Source organism: Melospiza melodia, chromosome 1, assembly GCF_035770615.1.
Source record: "Melospiza melodia melodia isolate bMelMel2 chromosome 1, bMelMel2.pri, whole genome shotgun sequence".
Taxonomy (NCBI): domain Eukaryota; kingdom Metazoa; phylum Chordata; class Aves; order Passeriformes; family Passerellidae; genus Melospiza; species Melospiza melodia.
The window spans coordinates 32766199-32786705 of NC_086194.1; the positions used below are offsets into that span (position 1 = coordinate 32766199).

At 40.3% G+C, this 20507-nt stretch overlaps 1 protein-coding gene across 1 annotated transcript in view; it reads right to left on the reverse strand.

Annotated features, from left to right (window-relative positions):
• IGF2BP3 (insulin like growth factor 2 mRNA binding protein 3) overlaps positions 1 to 20507 on the reverse strand; it is a 111745-nt gene that overhangs the window by 14216 nt on the left and 77022 nt on the right. Inside the window, exons 6-10 of the mRNA XM_063153171.1 lie at positions 20058 to 20342; positions 17765 to 17899; positions 17082 to 17204; positions 14548 to 14683; positions 12584 to 12715 (exon numbers count right to left, since the gene is read on the reverse strand). Coding sequence (XP_063009241.1) covers positions 12584 to 12715; positions 14548 to 14683; positions 17082 to 17204; positions 17765 to 17899; positions 20058 to 20342 — 811 coding nt within the window. The remainder of the gene's footprint in view (positions 1 to 12583; positions 12716 to 14547; positions 14684 to 17081; positions 17205 to 17764; positions 17900 to 20057; positions 20343 to 20507) is intronic.

Genomic DNA, 20507 nt, shown 5'->3' on the forward strand with positions numbered 1-20507 from the left:
TTCAATTGTCCACACATACTTCAGCTCCTGCAGAAATCCACTGCTGAAATTTTCCTGCCACATGCTTCTCCAGCCAGCCTCTTCCAGCTAATTACTACAACACTGCAGCAAAGCAAACGTGTAACTTGACTTGGTTTTCAAGAATTTACACAGCTTCTACCTAAACCCACCTCCAGACACATTTCTGTACCATAGAAACAAATCAAACTTCATTATTTTTGTTTGCATATATTTCCTGCCTTCCCTCTGTTGCCCATCTGCCTGCTGAGCAGTTCTCCCCTCTCCTTCCCAAAGCTTGTTTTCAAGCCACTTTCTTGGCTGGATTCAATCCACCACTGAAATTCCTTTTTGCTGCCTCACCCTCAAACACAAAACGTGGGCAGCAAAGGCAACAGAAGACAAAAGATGTACCTGTGCCTTTCTAACTGTGCAATCACCTCACTGTAGCACCTTCCTCCCATCCTTCCTCATAGTTTTGACTTTTTGATGCATTTCAACTTATTTTATCGTAAAGGACGTTTTTTCAAAAGTCCTTTTCTGTGAGTTACTGATGTTCTTTAATAGCATACTTGCATTTTGCTGTAATAATGATACATGTTTAAGGAATAGTGGAGAATCTGTCAATATTCAGCAGTTCAAACATTGGAATTTTTTAAATTCTTGTCTGGAGCACCACATTGGCATATATATGTAACCAAATTCATCTCCAGTATAGCATCACGCAAGATTTAGAGAAATTATGTTATACACACTGATTTTTAACCACTCAAAAACCATATTCCTCTTTCTTTTTTTCTTCTGGCAGAAATCAAGTCTAACTTTAAGGCTTTTGAGAGTATCACAACACCAGGTTCAAATTACTATCTGTCCATCTCCTTACCCACAATAATTTTTAAATCCTTTTGTATTTACTGGAAACCTAGCCTGCAAAAGAAACACATCAAAACCTAATGCAATGACTACACCACCCATCAATCTTACAGATGCTTCTGGGGATCTCAGGATGGAACAAAATCAGCTATAATTTAATCTTACCCATGCCATGCCACATAAGTCATAGAGCTTTCCAGGAACTCCTAACATGAGTTATAGCAGAAATAGATTCCTAGACCTTAAACATATGTTAGAAGCACTAAATTTAGGGAACTGATTTCCCACTCTGTGAAATCTGAGCTTCAACGTTCTCTCCCTTATAGCCAAGTCTGCTTAAATATATACTTACAATTTAAAAGCCAAAATATGTACGTGTATATATTTTTTGACAAGAGTAAGGTCTCCTGGACAATTTTCTCTTCTTCTCCATTCAGTTTTTTTTTTCCCCCTACATAAGGAAATATTTTATTCAAAGTCAGCCCAGCCCTGGGAACAGACAGGAATGCAGAAAGAAAATCTTTTAGAGTAGCAGCCTGGGTTCATCAAGATTTGTAGTCTATCCATCCACCCTAATTTGCAAGGAGCCCTCTGCAGTATCTGTGATGCACAGACCACCTCTTCTGCCTCAGCAATATTTGCAGTATGGGCTCATGGCTAGTCCACCCAAATAAGAGAAGTTTGTCTTGTGTAGCTGTGGCACACAGACCACTGAGATATTCACTTCTATGTAGAATCTAGGTTGTTTTGGGATTCTGTGGCTTTGTGTTTTAAGAGAAGAGCTCCAGAAACCAAGATTCTTAGATATACAAAACAGATTCTTCAAAAGCATGGTGACCAGAAACAATTAGTTCAATTCATAAATAGCTGAAAGTACTTGCTTTGTTTCTGCAAAAATCAGTCTGCTTTAGTCACAAAACAGGGTTGATAAGGAATTTTTGTCTATATCCAGCACATTGAACTAATGAAAACAATTTTAAATGCTGGTTTTGTTCATTAATTGGATTCCAATTTCCATCCAAATGTTGCCTGATGAAAATCAGAAGTTAAAATTAATCAAGAAAATAAGAAAAGCATCATTCATCATTTTTAACAGAAAAAGGAAAATATACATTACCCAAAGCAAATGGGAAATTGCATACTTGTATAAATAGACATTCAGTGTAAGCAAAGGTACAGACTACGGCTTTCAGAAAGATAACTAAAGTACACATATAAAATTCAATAAGTCAACTTAAATCAGATTTCCTGCTTGCTCATTTAAATCATGATTGAAAATGGTGATCTAACACAGAGATGGAAATTAATCTACCCCACTGGATGACACTAAGCAACTGCTGCAGCACACCATTAGCTCTGACTTTTTACACTAATACAACTCTTTCCTGGAGCAGCTTGGATACACCTCCCTCCACACCTCCTGCAAGTCCCTGAGCTCCAGCCATCTGTCCCTAGCCCAACAGTCCATACCAACTATTTATCTTCTTTTTTTGATATTTCCCTTTTAAATTCCCACCATCACCATCCAAGACAAACTGATCTGTTTGTAAATCATGTAACTCCTGGCTGGTTCCCCATTACTCTGGGCTCACCTGGAGCCCCTGCACTGCATGTAGCATCAGGAATATCCCCTTCACTCCAGCCAGACCCTGCAGCCCTACAGGAGATTGTTCCTTCTGCTGCCAACCCTAGCACATTAACTCTTAGGAAACTGGCTTAGCATAGCCATCATTTCCTGGTTTCCAGAGTTTCAGCAGGAGTGAGGTTCTTCCTCTCCTTGGGATATTGCCACCAGTCCTTCAGCATGAGGGCTACTGCTGCACACCAGAGCTAGAAGCTGAGGAGTCCCAGCCAAGAAAATTCGCAGATTCACTCCTCTTTCTGCAATTCTTGCCTGCAGGGTTAGAAAGATTTGTAGAAACCATCTGCCCTTAGGATAAGGTTGTTATAACTTTTCTCTGCCAACTCCTGGTGCATCAATCCTACAAACTGCAGAAAGTCACACAGGAGGAGAGCTTTTCCCTTACCTGTTAGATTGTCAGAAGGAAAAGCATTGCTCCTCATCTCACACTTGGGTAACAGAGCCATAGCACTGCCAGGCAAGAATGAAAACTCAGGAAAAGTAAGCTATGACCCTCCAGAGTAGAGGGTGGTAGGTAAAAGAGCAGGTCCCAAGCCACTACAGCTGAGGGAATGGACATCCTATTTGAAAAATGGCATTTGAAAAACAAAACAAAGAACAACAGAGAACAACAAATAATACACAGAAAAGCCAACAGATATTTGCCTCCTCATTTCTTCCCCAAGACGACCCCTCCTCGCTTGATTTTGGCTGATGATGCTGCTAGGTCAGTCCACAGCTCCCTCAGTCAGCATGAGTCAGGGCTCATAAGGGGGTAGGTTTGTTATTTATGTCCCTCAAGTTAATTTGAGCATTAATCTCAGTCTTTTTCTGCAAGCCTGCCAACAGTACAAAATTTTTTCCAGTCATGTGCGTAAGTGTCTCCATAGATCCCTTGCTCCATCAAATGCATGTGGTTGGTAAATCCTTGGCAACATTTGGGATGAGGCTGTAAATCTTTTAAAATATTGTACCCACTGAAGTCAATAGACTTTTAAGCCAGACATGAATGGGAGAAGAATCAGATCTTTCCTGGTTCCTAAGCTTGTTATGTTTCATGTTGCAAATAAATTACCTTAGCACAAGACATTTATTTTAAGTCACAAAGTCATGTTATCCATTTTAAGTCAGCATCAGGATTTTTAGTTATGAAGGCAATAATTAAGAACTGTTGTAAGACTGCATGGAGCTACCATTTAGCTTAGTGAGATACTGGTGTTGTTTTTTGGGGTTTTTTTACATAGTAAACAAATCCACTTGGCAGAAGTAAATTAATACAGACAGTAAGTGACTGCATTAAAAAGTTCCTTTTTTTGCTTTTCTACCCTCTTCCCAAAAACCATGATTACCAAGACAAGGCAGATTTGCAGACAGCTCATTCAGTCTTCAGAATACCCTGAGTTTGTCAGGAAGTGAGGTATCATATTATTCAAACCCTGTACCAGATCCAAAGCCAAAATTTAAACCATGTTTTTGCAATGTACTGTGAAGAATTATCCTGGCCCACAGCTACATTAAATGCTCTTATTTATTCAGTAATGAAAACTTGCAGCAAGGGGAAATGAACATTTAGCCAAGTATCCTTGAAGACATTCTAGTTGGATTCAATGCAATGATAAGAAATAAGCTTGAGATGATGGTGAAAGAAATCCTAGAGTATTCATTTTGCAATACTAGTGCTAAAACTTTAAGCCTTCATTGGAAACAAGGGGCTCATTAAGGAAAACAAAGTTTTAGCAGATAGGTCTAACATGATCCACAGTTTCATAACATCCTTGCAGATACCTTGTGGCACCATCATGTACAATCACTGAGCTGAAGCGCTGCTGCCAGCACAAATCAACAAACTGCAGCCTGAACTCTCTGCACCCTCCAAGCTTTTTAGGTCTACTTCAAACAGATTTAGGTCCATGCTGAGAGTCTAAATCTTTCTGCCACACTCACTGCCTGAAAATCCAGGATCACACTCAGAAGGATTCTGCATTGCTGAATTCAGTCAGTCAAGCAGTAGCAAAACAATTTAAAAGAAGCAATGCATATTTTTCACTTTGATTTGCACATTAAAGCACTGCTCACATTGCCATGCATGAACTGCCCAGCCACCCTCCAGCCAGGGTTCCACCTTCCCATGAGCCCCAGGTAAATCCAAGATGCTCCCCTTTAGTGCAAATGCTGCATTATGTGAGAAACACTCATGTCACTAGATGAACCAAGGGCATGACCCTTTCTGGGACACACAGCCCATGGAAAGGCCATGCAGCCCTACCTCTTTCCCCCCTACAATCAGCCCCAGAAATTGTGTGTGAGTGTCCTCTGTCCATCTAGCTGAGCTGATCCTCTCCTCTGGGTTGAAAATCTAAGAATGGCCCACCCTGTCTACATTTCCATTTTGGAGACTACGACATTTCAACACCTGAAACTCAAAGACAGCTGTTCTTACACAGTGGTCAGTACCTTAAGTGAGATGCCACTGGAATAATTTCACTTAGTACTACTCATTCCACTTCTTGGCTCTCAAATTGACTACTTTTCATCATGATTGTCTCTGAACTGAGGATCTTCTTGGACTACTAGAAGTCACTAAAAGAACCACACATAGAAGTTTTTCCAACATGACAGCCTAGCTAGCAACAAGGGAGTACAAATCACGGAAGCAGAGAAGGAACATTTTCTGGCAGGCTGCTTATAAGGCAATTTACAAGCAGGAACTGGTTTGACATATTTCTGAACATGGCATGAACTTTTTGTTTTTGCAAAATCTGACTGGCCACAATGCCAAAAAAAGCAATCTGCCACCTTTTATTCAGAACAGACAGCCAAAATCAGAAATCAACATAAGGAACAGATTGTGAAACTATGTAAGCAGGAATTTTGCTGGTCATTCACAAGCAGTAAGCATAGGTATTCAGTGTTGCAACACTGTATGACCATCAAAAAGTGTAAGCATATAAACACTTCCACTTCAAAAATAATAGCTGTGACTCAGCAGTCATACGGACACTCAAAATCCATAGAAGTTGCCCATGAAATCAATGGCTTTGGAAGATGCAGGTACTCATCAGCTCTGGTTTATAAAGGGACTGCTCTCAGATTCCTTGACAGCTGCCAGAAAAGCAAGTTGTGTAAACACAAAGATCACTTATTTTTCCGTCATGTTTAACAAACAAACCAGAGATGGAGCCAGATACAACAGAATGAGGACTTGACCTACTATTGTTTCTGGCCTGAAGGAGCTCAGTACACCCTAGTAACAAAATATTTGGCACCTTAAGGAATTAAATTTCCCATTCAGTTTAACATCCAGAAGGTTTGGAGCCTGGTACTTAGGGCTTGAGACTCTGAGATGGTCAAAGGGAACAACAATTAAATCTTCCCACAAGAATCTAAAAGCAGGGAACCAACACAAATTCTAATTCTCTTGTTCCAAGAAACTACAAATCTCTACAAGTATTCAAACTTGCAGCAAAGAAGAAACCATTTTTATTTTAAAAAGCATGGATGACTAGTGATGCTATTTGCATTATGACAACCTGAGAACTCTAAAAGAAGCTATTAAGAATAACTGGAGGCTTCAACACCTTGACAACCTATACCACTGACCTGCCAGATCTTGGAACATCATCGGGTGCCAGTTGCATTTTTCCTTCCCTCACTGAGGGGTTGGTCCATCTCCAGAGGCAGAATAGTCTGACTGCTCTGGACACATGTCCCTGCCAGCACAGCATGGAAGAAGCAGGAGACTTTCAACACAGTGGGAAGACCAACCATTTTCTCCACAGGGCAAAACAATCCCACAATGTTACACACCAAGAACTAAATTTTTTTAGTTGTCAAAAAAAAAAAAGCCTCATTATGAATGTAAGAAATTAACCATCAGTAAAGGTGTATTTCAAGGCACTGAGGCTGCAGTCTTCAAAAGGAGTCTAATTAGCAGGTAGATTTTTTCAGACAGTGCTGTTGTCCTACAGTGCCCTCCTCAAGATTGCATGTGCTGCACATGTATGGTTCTAATTTCACCAATGAAAAATCATTTTGTAAAAGCACTGGCAAATCCTTCTTCATCCCCCAAAACCACATCCTCTTTTGGCTGCAGGACAGCTTCTCAAAAATCATCTACTGCTTAACAAGCTGGGCAAATTAGGGCAAAGCCACTTGCAACTACACACATCATAGATGAACAGACATTACTGCCTCTGGGTAGATCAGGCATAACAGTTGCACAAATTAATCCTATCAAACCCAGACATCCAAAGGAGCCCAACTTCACCAAGTAAGAGTCAAAGTACCTGGAAACATAGGACAGTTTTTCCTCTTCCTTGTGTTTCTCATCTATGCTCAGGGCATCAAATGAAGGCCCTCAATGAAGCAATTTTTCATTTTAAATTACTTTTCTTTCCTGCCAAAAGCACAATGCAGTTATTTCTTCTCTTACGTCTATTCAATATAGAGGTTGTCTTCTTTACTATTATTATTTAAGAAAATGACTGGAGAATAAAGAAGGAATCTTTCTCTTGACCACAACATCTTCTAAGGAGAAAGTTTTCCATTGGCATGTTCCTCACCTGCAACAAAAAGCTTCAAGAGATGGCAAAAAAGAATAAAGGAAAGCAACCTATCAGCCTAACTGTACAAGAGTTTTTTTGTAATCAGAAAAAGGTGGTTTGATTTCTTGGGTTTGTTTACTGTATGAAATGACCTCTTCTTTGTTTTTGTTGTTTTGTTGGGTTTTTTTTTTTCTTTAATTTTCCTGTTCCTCTCTGTCTCTTCCTGGAAGCCCATATGCATATCACATAAAAGTTCACTGTGAGGCTAAAGAAAAGGTTAGAAAGAGTGCTCTTTTTTTGAAGGCAGAGCTTCAAGAAGCCACAACAGGTGTCCAAAAAGGCCAGCAGAGAAAGCAGTCCCACTGCAAGCAGAGGAGCATGTCTTCACTCTAGCCAACTTTCACAGGGCAGAAGTTCATGTATCTCTTCCATGACCTTACAGAAGAAGAGGAGCAGCTGGTGTGAACTTCTCTTATGGAGAAAAGCTCTCTACTTCTCACCTTACTTTGAGTTTACCTGCCATGAGACAGAATTAATTCTACTACCCTGTTTCAGGGCATTTAAGGGCAGGATGAGGTCTCCACAGGTTATCCCTTCTTCCCCCATGCCCTTGGGATGCCAAATTTCAGATCCAGAGGCTGCAAAAGAAATGCAGTTGGATGTAAAATTAAACATGCAAAGTTCCAATTATAAAAGGAAGGGCACAACCCACTTAACCCCAGTAGGTGGGCCAGGTGTATTAATTGCATGACTGTACACAGTTGGATTTTAAGATAAGGATTTCTTGTTTGCTTGAAGCTTTAAAACCTTCAGTGTTGCATGAGAACAAAATTCTATTCTTGAGAGACAAGTACGTGCATATTCTCCCCACAGTTCAGAAGACAGAAGCAACAACTCCATCAAAACAGCTTTGAGCAGTACAACACTACATCTGAAGCAGTTTGGCTGGGATACTTGCTAAAAGTACTTTCTTTTTTTTTTTTTTTTTTGGTGGCAACATATCTTCTGGAAAACATAAGCATGGTTGATATTCCCTTTTGCAGAACCTTACTCTCCTCCTCACAGAAATCCCAGCACTTTGTGCAGGTGCTCAGGTCATGACATTTTTTACAAGTGACAGTGGGCAGACCAACAAAGCTCTTGGCAATCGTGTCAGAGCTGCAACACACACAAGCATTTAAGTGCACAGCTAAGGAGAAAGATTTGAGGATAAACAGAAAGTGGTGGTTTTCCAGGTCCAAAGGCAGCTGGACAAGACATTGGGTACAAATAAGCACAGAAAGGCTACTGGTCCTTAATATGGTCACACAAGGGCATTGATCAGTCAAAAAAAGACCATTAGCTTGAGCCTATCACCAGGATCATAAGAGCAAAATCACAGCCATTTGACAGTAAAAAGAATTTTTAGCTCTTAATACTTTTAAATGTCTCAGTTAAGTCCTACTTTTCCCTCAAACCATAAACACTGCAAAGATTCTCACATTCTGATTTGTTTGTATTTTAGGAATCCAGGAAAAAATCAAACAGATCTTGGACTTTTGCAAGAAGAGAGAGGAACGTTCAAGAACTGAAACACAATATGCAATTCCATTGCATCCCTTTTCAGCAACTGCACAAAATGAGTGCTTTGAACAGGCAAACAGAACCTGGACTCTGCAAATAAACTATACAATTTCAATATCAAGGATTGTTGCTAGCAGTAGGTAAAAATACAAGAAAATGGATGGTTAGCCTGCACTGCTGTGGTAATCAGACACTGTTAACCACGTGCAAAGGCCACGTGCCCGTGTGTGTGTTTGTATCTGCCACCAGACAAGTACCAAGGACAACTTGTGCCTTCCTGTGGGGGCTCCACTGCCATGACAAAGAGTAAAAGCAGCACCCAGATTATTACTGAGACACAATCTGCATCTTTTTAGATTAATTTAGCTGAGGTTTTGGTGCTGTACATCACAGTTAACCATCATGGAGCAAGGTCTCTGAGTCACATGGAAATCATTCTCCTGAATGTGACCCAGTCCAAGGAACTAAATGCAAACTAGTGTTTGATAACTGATAACATCACCATTTCCTAAGTTTGTGATACCAGAGTGTAGCTAAAGCAGCTGGAGAACAGTGTTTATGCTCTTGTCAAATGTCTTAAAGGTTTGCATGAAGAGGGATAGGATGAAGCATCACACATGTTAGCACAGCCAAACCTATTTAACTACTCAGCCTCAAGCTCCTGAGTACAGAATGTTTCAGGAACACTTGGCTCCAGCTGTGTGTATGAGCATTCAGAACTGTTGCTAAGCCCTGGCACTGTTACAAAATCCTAGATCTGTCTATGCAGGTTTTTCCTCTTTATACCCATGTTAAAAACGCAGAAGCAGGAATGTGACAGATCATTGTTTCAATAATTAAGATGACACTTCAGTTTCTTTGGGAACAAGTCCTATACAAGGTCACAGCCACACCTTGTCACTTGAAAGTAGTTCATATGAACCATCAGCTCCATATGGAAACCCTGCTGCTAACTCCCAAACTCAACCACCTGATTCTTCTGACCCAAGGGAGAGCCCCAGGCAAGTCCATCCCCACAATGAGGTGAAGAAAAGGTCCATACACAGATTTTGCAATAAAAGCTTCAAACCCACCCTCAGACACAGCACAGGAGTGTCCCAAGGCTCTCTGTACAGCTTTAAGCACAGACTTCAGACACCTGGATGCCAAGTGATGCTGTAGCTGAGACTGCTGGGGAGCACACCTTACAGGAGACGGGGAAGAGGCAGCCCTGAGCAGAAGGAAAACTTGCACTACACACAAATAAGCAGGGCAGCAGCAGGATACACTTCTTTAGACCCTGATGCCAGCAGTGTTTTCAGAAAGGATTTCCACTTTCCTGAAAGGGATATCTTCAATATCCACTAATCCCTGCTCCCAAGCATAAAAGGACATGCACTGAAAACATGGTAAAGGGACTTGGGTTGTCCAAATGCTTTTGTCAAAATAATGAACTTGGTAACAAATAGCTCATAGGTAAATGGACATAAAGTCTCCCTGGGAGTTTTTCATTAATTTTTCTTCTAAGACCTTGTTTCCCCAAAGCCTCTTTTAGACACACAGATTTTATTTTAGTTTTTAAATCCCTCATGAGTTCTCCTAGATCTCCCCCTGTGGTTACCTTTAGCCTTTCAAAATGTATCAATTTCTCCTTCAAAATATAGCCAGACTTTTTTTTCTCTTTCTACTTGTGAATGCCTCAATAACCAATTTAATCAGTGTCTGAAAAACTGTTCTACTAGGGGAAAAAGTTAGAGGAGAGTAAAGCTCAAAAGTTACAGAAAATTAATTCATACACAAGACTTAAAAGTCTTCCAAATGGAAACTAATGCATCCATTAAAGGAATAGACTCATACTTTTTGTTGTTTTCTCTCCTCAGAGAGCAACAAGCACTCCAAGTAATTTGAGGGGCTGACTCACCTGAAGCCCACAGAGCCACCTGCTCTTTTCCAAATACCAACACATTTAGTTACAAACAGGTGAGATAATTCCCTTTGTTCATACATTTGCTTTAGAAGCCCTTAGTGTCTGCCTCAGGGGCTGTATCAGTGCCACCCCCAACCTCCACAAAATCTGAGTTCACCTCCCAGTCTGTAAGCTCATCCCTTCTCTCTGCATGTTAGCTGGGTCACACATCTAGACTGCACGGAATGAGAGCCATTTCAGAGGAATGAGCACAAACAGAAGCAAGAGAGTTCAGACAGTGATCTGAACTTCCAGCTGCACAGTTTCTGCACAATGACATTTGTTTCTTGATGCTTTTTTCCAGATGTTGCCATTATCCTCTTTCCAGAAACCTGGATACTGCCAGAGATCTTTGCAGGCCAAAAGAGGTGCATTTGGGGGGTAAAGGTGCACTAGCAACAGAGGGACAGACAGGAGTAACCACCAAATTCAGCACTGTTTAGGTGCATATTTAAAGCAAAAGGAACCACAACAGGGGGGGAAAGTGGGAAAGAAATGAAAATAAACTGAGTGATGAACAGAACTGTGGGCTTACAATATGAATCTCAAGAATAGCAAAGTAGTCTGCAAATCTGGAGTAAAAAGACAGGAAAAGCCACACTTTTAATTACCAATATAGAAAGTTATATACTTTTAACAAACCACATCTAGTATTTAAGAAAAAACTGGAGGCAATTCATTACCAGAGATGGCATTTTCTATAATGCAGTGAAGCTGAAACCTGTCTTGTTTAGTTTAGTCTGCCAATCTAATTGAAGTGCAGAAGGACTGTGAGGGAGAGAACTTGTTTGTCATAAATGGAGGCTCTGCTATTGACAGTAAAATAACTGAGTATAAACATATTTCTATTGTAGCTTTCATTGAAGCACATTTTTCTGATAAAGCCACTATTATACTCAAAATAGTTCATAATACATTCATAACACCAAAGTTGTTCATTCTTACAAACAATGCTACAAGAGAAGAATTTTTCCTGGTCCTTGCACTGTCTCTCTCTTGGCTTCTTCCTCTGGGAAAAATATTTATACCACAACTACCCTTTAGTACAACATAGCTTGAGTTATTTGATGAAGTTTAGTGTTGTGCTGCATTTTCACATTTCTAGTTCATGAAGAGTCTCAGACTTAGCTCTCTAGATGTCACTGTTGGGCAAAGAAGGGGACCAAGTCAAACACAGCAGAGTTTGTAAAGTTCTGCCATCTACTTCTTAAGAGACTTTTTAGAATTGTTTCGGAAATTCACCTTGCATTGAGTTGCTAACAGCCAGCAGCACAGAAACAGAAAAGAGATTAAAAAACACCACCTTTTCCTTGTAATGAGGTTGTCTTTTCTTGAAAGCAAAGCACCATCTCAGCTCCAGACTGACTCTGGAGGTTTCTGGTACAACGAATCACCTTCTGCTCCACAGTAAAATTCCTCATTTATGTTTACGAATCAGCAAAGAATTTGAGTAAGATTCTGTTAAACTTTTTCATATATTTTTTAGAGAGCAAAATGGCAAGTAAATCACAGCTTTCTGGAGACTGATCCATGCAATTTACATACTATATATTTAGCAGTATTGCATTTCAACAGGGCATTTATAAAACTGCTACATTCAAACAAACACTTTAGCTACACATAGATTCCCACTTCATGACAAGAGATAATTTCTTTTCCTTCCATACCACAAGGAATAAAACTGCAGACTAGCATTGTTAATTGCCAATTCCAGCAATTTTGAAATGCTATTTTATGTGGAAGTTCTTTGTGCAATAATTCAAATTCTATATAAAATAAAATCTAACTTTTCTAAGCAGCACTATTTTCCAGTTTCACTGAGCATTTCACTAGAAAAACAACTAATGCCTGCTCCCAACTGCAGCCACATGAAATACTTTTCAGTGTGCAAGCAGGAAGACAGACAGCATTTAGAAAAATGACAGAACACAGCTAGCAAAACACCCTTCCAGATTTTCTGGGGGAAAAAGGCAAAAAATGCAGCATTGCAGACATTAGTATCACCATGCACTGACCATCCAAAATCAGAGCTTCCCTTACCCCAAAAGGTGGATATGAAGCAGCAGCAGCAGCGGAGGCAACACTCACTGCGGGAGGTGGTATTCCTGAAGAAGAAGGTGGGAACAGACCCAAGGCATTCAGATTTAATCCAGGAATTAAATGTGCTTGAAGCTGCAATGGCAGAAGAGTTAAGATTTAGAGTCTTGGTTATTAACTCTAATAAAATCCCAGTTGGCATATGCTATTAACCTTTTGGGATGTTATTTTAAAAGAAAGTAATTTCCATTACCCAAAGGACTCTCATTCAAACCTGTTTCCCAGACACATGTACAGACCAATAACATCAAAAACACATAGTAGGAAAGGCAGATGGGGATCACTTGCTACAACTTAGTCATCAAAACACATTTCAAATTTTACAGCAAGATGTTCAGATAATAGTACTATTTACTTTCAGAGTGAACAAATTTATCAGAAAAACAGTAGTTTTGTCCTTATACTAAAAAGACAGCCCTGTAGAAACAGAGAAAGATCATGTACAAAGCCCTGCTTTTCTTACACTGGGGGAACATGTATGTGACACTATCACCCCATCCTCCCTCCCTTGCAAAAGATGAAGTGAGATATCTTCAGCAATCTTCAGCAAATTGCTGGGAAAGGATCAGCTATAAAGCTGCATGTCCCTTGCTTGACCACACCTGAGAAAAGTGACATCGTCACGTGGTAGGAAGCATTTGTTGTCTGATACAAAACTAGTCAGCACCCCTTTCCCTTTTCCAGATTATTACTCAAAAACATGAACATGCTTTAGAAATATTTCAGCTAGAGAGACACGTGCTATCTCAGGCCATTAAGATAAGTCAATCACAGGACACCAAAAAACCTCAAAACTTCACCACCTCAGAAACTACCTGAATAATCACTACAAACTAAACTCAAAACCTATACAGTAACAGAGGTAGTTTTTTGACTTTCCGTACCTTTGCCAAATAGCAGTACAGTCTCTAACTCACCCCATGTTCCTGCTTGTTGTATGAAACAAAAATGCACCATTACTGAATACTTTGTTCTTCGTGAGTACCTCATGTATTGCAATTTGCTTCGTGTGGGGGACACGGGGGAAAAGTGGGGAGAATATTCACTTGGTAGGATAAGCATGAAAACAAACATTTCTAGAAAGTCAGGACTACTGTAAACTGAAAAAACATTTCCATTCCAACTCTAGACCATAAGATTTGGATACACATGCACATACAATGCTTTTCCTAACTATCAAAAATCTCAATCATTTCTCAATATGCATTAGTAATACTTTGGCAAACTAATGAGGTATGTTGTTTTCATCATATAATCACCAATCATCTTCAAATAGGTAAATGCCTTTATCATCTACATCAAGAAAAAAACCTTAATAAGACCTTCTTAAATGAAATAATTAAAAACAGGAGGGATCTTTCTTCCACACATTATTATGCTATTTATGTGATGAGACTGAATCACTTCTTTAAAAAACATGCAAGCCAGAGCACATAAGCCACAACAGCACAAACATACCCTGCTTCAGGTCCTTGCAACAAGAAAAAAATTAAATGCTCATTCATTTCCTCAGTCTAAATAAAGTTCTCAGTTCTCCCACTCAAAAATAAACCAGAAAAAGTCTCCATTAAAATAGCATACATAAATAACAAAAATGCTTGCCTACACTCCCACAAATAAATGAGGCAACAGAGAGGCTGCAACAGAAAATTCTGATGTGATATTAGGAAAAAAAATCATCATGAGAGCAGTGAGACAGGGCACAGGCTGCCCAGAGGCACTATGGGTTTCTATCCATGGAAATGTTAAGGAGAACTCAAGTCCCTACACAACCTGGCTTAAATTTGAAGCGTGGCCTACATTGAGCAAACCCACTGCTGGGCCAGGCAGCCTCCAGGGGTCTCTCACACCCAAAATCCTTCTGTGGTTTTAGTCCCAGAAAGAGCCCACACCCTGAGGAAACTCACATTCATAGCAGCAATATCATTTTCATAGGACTCCCTGATTTTTTTCATGATTTCTTCCTCAGCCTTGGCACAAGTTTCAATACTGCCTTTAACTGTAATGGTCCTTTCTGGATTATAGAGCGTCAAGTCCTGCAATCTGCAATGACACAGAAGCACAGTTAATTAGCAAACAAAGAAGATAATCCAGATTTATCGTTTGAGTGTAACAACATCCAAGCATGTCAAGTTTGCCCTCCAAAGGCTGTAGTATCAGTACATAACAGGGTTCAAACACATCCTCAGATAATGTGGGGAAACTCTGTCCTCATGGGAAACCCAACAAAACCCTCACAGCAAGGTTTGCGGGGGGGGAGGTGGCTGGGACACACTTGGCTGCTGCACAAAACAGAGCCACACACTGTGCATGAGCACACAGAGCTGCTGCAGGGCAGTGCAGCCCTGTCCCACCTCACACAGCACTGCCAGCTGGGACAGGGCTTCACACACATTTTAGACACCTCAGAAGCACACCATAAAAACATTCTTTCCTTGAGAACTATGGTATATTCCTTAAGGAAACTGGAGAAAAGCCCAGCCTCAGTGAAACTGCAGGAGAGCCTCCAAACCCTCAAAGTGGGGAAAAGAAAAGCTGTGTGCAAGTCAGCATTTGCTGCTCAACACTAGTAACTCCTCAGGGAAAATGAAAGGGTGACTGCTTTAAACCAGTGCTCTATTTGGCAACAGATGCAAACCTACTGTGGTAACGTGGATTAAACACACTGGGAAGCCATGGCATAGCCATGCACTGAGGAAAGGTAGAGGGGTGCAGACAAAGCACAGAGCAGGATGCAGAGTGAGGAAACCCATGGCAGGAAGGACAGGAAGCAGCACACGAGGCCTTGCCTTCCTGCACAGCAGGCAGCATGGCAGCCTGCACAGCTCAGCCGAGCAGGGGCAGGCACAGTACACATCCACTTGACTCTCTAGTGCGTGAGCACTGAAGTACTGCCTCTGGAAGGAAAATGTTGGGAAACATCCCAGAGAAGAGAGGAAACACTTTCCCAAACCATCTGCCTTTAAATCTATGGACAAGCTTACCCAAAGGCCTGAATGAAGAGATCATGAGAAAGACTAATTAGAAATAGCAAAATCAATGGGCATATATGCTCTCATTTTTGTATTGATTACACCAGATGACTTCAGGGGGCTATTTTAGGCATAGTATGACAAATATAATCTTGAGGCCAAGATTATAATGCAAAGAAGCCTTTAACTCAGTAAATTAAAAACTACTCTGTAGCTATTTACAGACAATGTGTTATTTGTGTCATCATCAATAAAGACAAGCGGATTTCATGGAATGAAGACCATTTTTCCATGTACTCTGTACTCATTTTTCTCCTTTTAGCATTAATAGTCTGTGTACTGTTTGCAGATAAAATGTTTATGCAAACATATTCAGGAGAGCATGCTAGCCCTGTAAAATCTATTCTTGAAGCACACCTATTTAGGTGCTTTTTCTCCATTTGTTTATTTTCCTCTGATTAATTCATAAACACACACACACACCTTTAAGGAAGGCCTCAGGTGCTTTCATCTAAATTTGTTTTCCTCTTTTTGAAGAGCCACATTTACTCGCAGCTTCCTTGTCCTCGTTTGAATTATTTCCTGCACTACTTTTTTTGTCTCCTGCATGTATTCACACCTCTTCACACATCTTCATGTGTCTTCCAAACCTTTTCCCTTTCCTACAGCCTGTAAGCCTAATTCTCACCCTTCCTGGCTAAAGCCAAATCCAGGATGCCTTCAAATGCTTGGAAGTTCATGCCAGAGCATTCATTATTCAGAACAGGAGGTTCTCTGAAGATATTACTCCAGGGTAAAACTACTGTTGACTGCCAAGCTTCTACAGAGATGTTAATCTAATCAGTGATTTACAGATTTCCAGTAAAGGTGAAAACTCCTGTTTAATCTCAGCTAAATTTGAAAAGGTCTCAGATACCCTCACAAAGTCAGACCAAAAAAGCTATTACTTTGCACCAGACTAGCCAATGTGTTGTAATTTGGCTGTCAGTGGTCAAGAGGGACAGAACTGCTACTAAAGATACCATTTTCAGTATTCATTTGCTCTATTTCTTTCTTTCCAGTCCAAGAATTTAATATATACTGGAAACTAAAACATCACTAATTTCACTCATTTTCACACATAGCTCCGAACTGATCCAGACTTATAGTTTCAAACAATCATCATTACATATGGTATAATATATTAGAAACAACTGACACTTAAAATCTAGTCTAACACAGGCTCCACATAGCCTATGTTATTTTTAGGCTTGCTCTTGACTGAGTTTACAATGAAGACTCACTGTTTACATGAAATTTCACTGAGCTTAAGCAACAGTTTAATCCATGTGATGGAAAGGCCTCTGAAGGGCTGTTATCTCAGCCTTCGACACACAGAATATTTTTCTAAGAACTCTGTACCTGAACATCCCACAGCAGTACTGCTGCCATTTAACATCTCACTGAAAATCAGGCCACCAAAAACTTACGGTGATATTGTGATTTTAGTATCTGTATCCTGCTCAATTTTCTTCAGGTTTCTTCCTTCTTTGCCAATAAGTCGGCCAACAAAGTTGTTGTGTGCCAGTATCTTCAAGGGAATTTCTTCTGTACTGTAATGGAAGTTATACCTAGTGAGACTTTTGGAGACCAGAGTACAAGCTTTTATGCATGTTATGGATAAATTTAGTTTTCATTGAAATATCCACAATTACATGCTTTCACTGGATGCAGAATAAGTCCAAGTGCAATGGGCTTTCAAGCACTATCACCTATAACTCAATTGCAACATACCTTTAACTAAATAAAGCTCAGACTGAAGTAACTAGAGCTGTTGGGAGGGAAGAAATAGATCTTAAGGCTTTTAGTGAGGGCTCACAACTTGTTATGCTCACTCAGACTAAAAGCTGTCAGTTGCTCAAGAAACTTTCATATTTGCTCCAGTTCACCTCAAAATCACAGCCAGACAACAACTGAAATCACAGAAGCATGCTGGGGCTAATTAAGCAAGTAGACGATCCTGTAAGGTAAAATATCTCAGTACCTTTACCTACTAAGATATGGATAACAGCAAATATTCACTTGTTAACAGCTTTAAAGACTATAACTTTAAATGGAGCTAGTGAGAATTCAAAACTTTTAATGCTTCCACGATGAAATGCTTTTTACTCACAATTTAGTATCTTGAGCTTCCTTTTGCATGATCTCCATAATAATTTTACAAGCTGTTGAGCAGCCTTCAGGAGTTGAGTGGATGGTAATTGGTTTCTCAGCAGCACCTGCATTCTCTTTACGATGAATATCAATTCTTGAAAGAAAGAAAAACACTCTATGGTAACCACACACTCTATGGTAAGCCTTGTGCACTTCCAACTGTTGTAAAACTAACTTATTTTGAGCTAACAGTGACTATATGTTAGTAGTTTAATTTTGAAAAGCTTACGACTACTTAAGCATTTCCTACGTACAAATTTGAGTGTTATGAAGAGCCTCTCCTGTCCTGATTTTACCAGCTAAACCCCACTTTTGTAGACACTGGGATCTCCTTTTCTTGGTAAACTCCCCTCAAGATGTTCAGGAGGGTTGATAGACAGAATGTGGCAAACCCCTGAAGACAACAACATCTCATCAAGCTTTCCCAGTGCCCCATCTCCAGCCCCACAGCTCCACTTAGAGTGACTGTGCAGCTGCAGGACAGTCAGGCTTTGTCCCATCTTATTTTAAATACCTCAGCAGCAGAGTTTCCCAGCACTCCTCTGCTAGCAAGTAGCATGGTAGTACTTTGCATCCATCCACAAGATTAGTTTCTTATACTTGTCTGGCCTGATTTTGTCCTTATATTACCTTTACTCTGCGCTCTACCACCCTGAAACTACTAGCCTTGTTCTACAACAGGTTTATGCAGCTCTAAGAATTTAACAAAAATTAGTTATTACCTGCATAAAGACAATGCCTTGGATATTACTTTTCCCTGCCAATATTCTTTCCACCTCTGCTTTTTGTTTTTGCCCCTCTTTCACATGTAACAGCTGTTTTCTAACTGAAACAACCATGCTGCTTTTCAAGTAGCCCCTTTATTTTTGCAATTCTTTCAAGTGTTGAAAACTCATTTTGTTTTACAATGCAACATTTTCCAAGAAACCCATCTCGGCAATCCTTGGTGGAAATGAAAGTAGATGAAATTTCCTTTTTTTAATCCCCAAACCAGTGAAAACATCATTCTCAAAGTCACATATCTGTAAAGTTAGCAACCTGCAATTATTTCTCGTCCACCCACCCTTCTTCTAGACATAAAACTTTTCTTATGTCAATCTTCCAGGATTTTTATAGTCCAAGAATTAGATGTTTTATGTATCACCTGAAAAGTTGGTTACCCATAGAAAAATTACAACCAAGTCTTGTCAGGACACCACAAATCTCTTAAACCTGTGTTGTTAAACATGCTGAATAGTCTCCTGGGCTACATTGTGCTAATGAGAGGTTGGAGGGAGCGTTATGATAATCCTGGGTTTGGGGAGGGGGGTAAGCCTGTTTGTAGGGGGTTGGGGTGTAATTAGAGAGGAGTCCCTTATCCTCATTAACTACTCTCAAAACTGAGGCTCCTGCCCACCCTCATTCCCCTCACACACAGCTCATTCCCAAGTCCTGAATGCTGCAACTACAAAACTAGGGGCTCCTACAGTGGGGGCTTCTGAAGGCAGCCTTTCAATTCTCTGCTTTTAGGGGCATCCTAGAAAAACTCTTGCAATAAGAACCCCACCTCCCTCCCTCTGCGTCTGTGCTGAGCTCTTCCTTGTGGGCAGGATTTAACACACACTGGAAACAATCTCTTCTTCCAGTGTCTCTAGACCCCAGTGCTCTAAGCTTCTTAGGTCACTTAGCAGCTTGCTTTTTGCCTCCTGTGCATTTCCTTAATCTGTGTTTTGGTGTGGTCTGCAACTTGATATCAACAAATGTATTTTCCAGAAACAGAGGGGGAAGCAGGGACATAAAAAAAGTTCCTTGTTTAGGGCTTTTCCCCCCACATCTTGAAAGGACAACATTTACAAATCCTAAAAATGCCCTTATCTAACTAAAACTAGATAAACACTTGAAGTACACTTGGGACACTTGGGTACATCACCACACTGACTGTACATCCCCCAGAACATATTACAGCTCTTTCAGTTTCACTTTTTGTGCCAGAACCATATTAGTACATCTGAAAGCAAAACTCTCCGACAGAGTACCATCCTGCTAGCACTTCTATTTTAAAGAGGGATAAAAAAGTCAGATAGCACTTGAACACATATCAGGGACAGAATCCAGTCCTTAAATAAATATTGCAAAATATTTCCTGTTCTCTGTCATCTTCATTTGCTCTCTGATCATGCAGGTTAGTATACTGAAGTTTTACAAACTCCTCTTTACACAAGCAATGATGACACAACATTAAAGCTATTAATCAGTTTTGTAAAATGACTTACTTGGACTGTGTCTGCTTGGTAATGTTTCTGATTGTTGCTCCTTCTTTCCCAATAATGGCTCCCACAAACTGAGTGGGCACCAGCATCCGTAGCGGAACGTCCGACTGCGGTTTCTGCCGAGTGGTTGCGCCGGGTGACCCTTGCCTGGGAGGGCCCCGCTGGCCAAATCCACGTCTTCCCTGGGGATGTTGCTGTGGAGGTTGCTGGGCTGCCATCTCATCGGGGATGTAAGCAACTTTCAAGGAATAGTTTTCAAGCTGAAACCCGTTCAGTTTTTCTATTGCTCTGTTTATTTGGAAAGGGGAGGAGAGAGGAGATTAAAAAAAAGCCCCACGAGCACACACAGGGCCTTATGAAATGACAAGTTATTCAGACAGACTTCTGTCCTCTCTGACTTGTGTGGTGAAACTAAAAACACATTCCAAGATGAAAAGTTACATTTGAAACTCT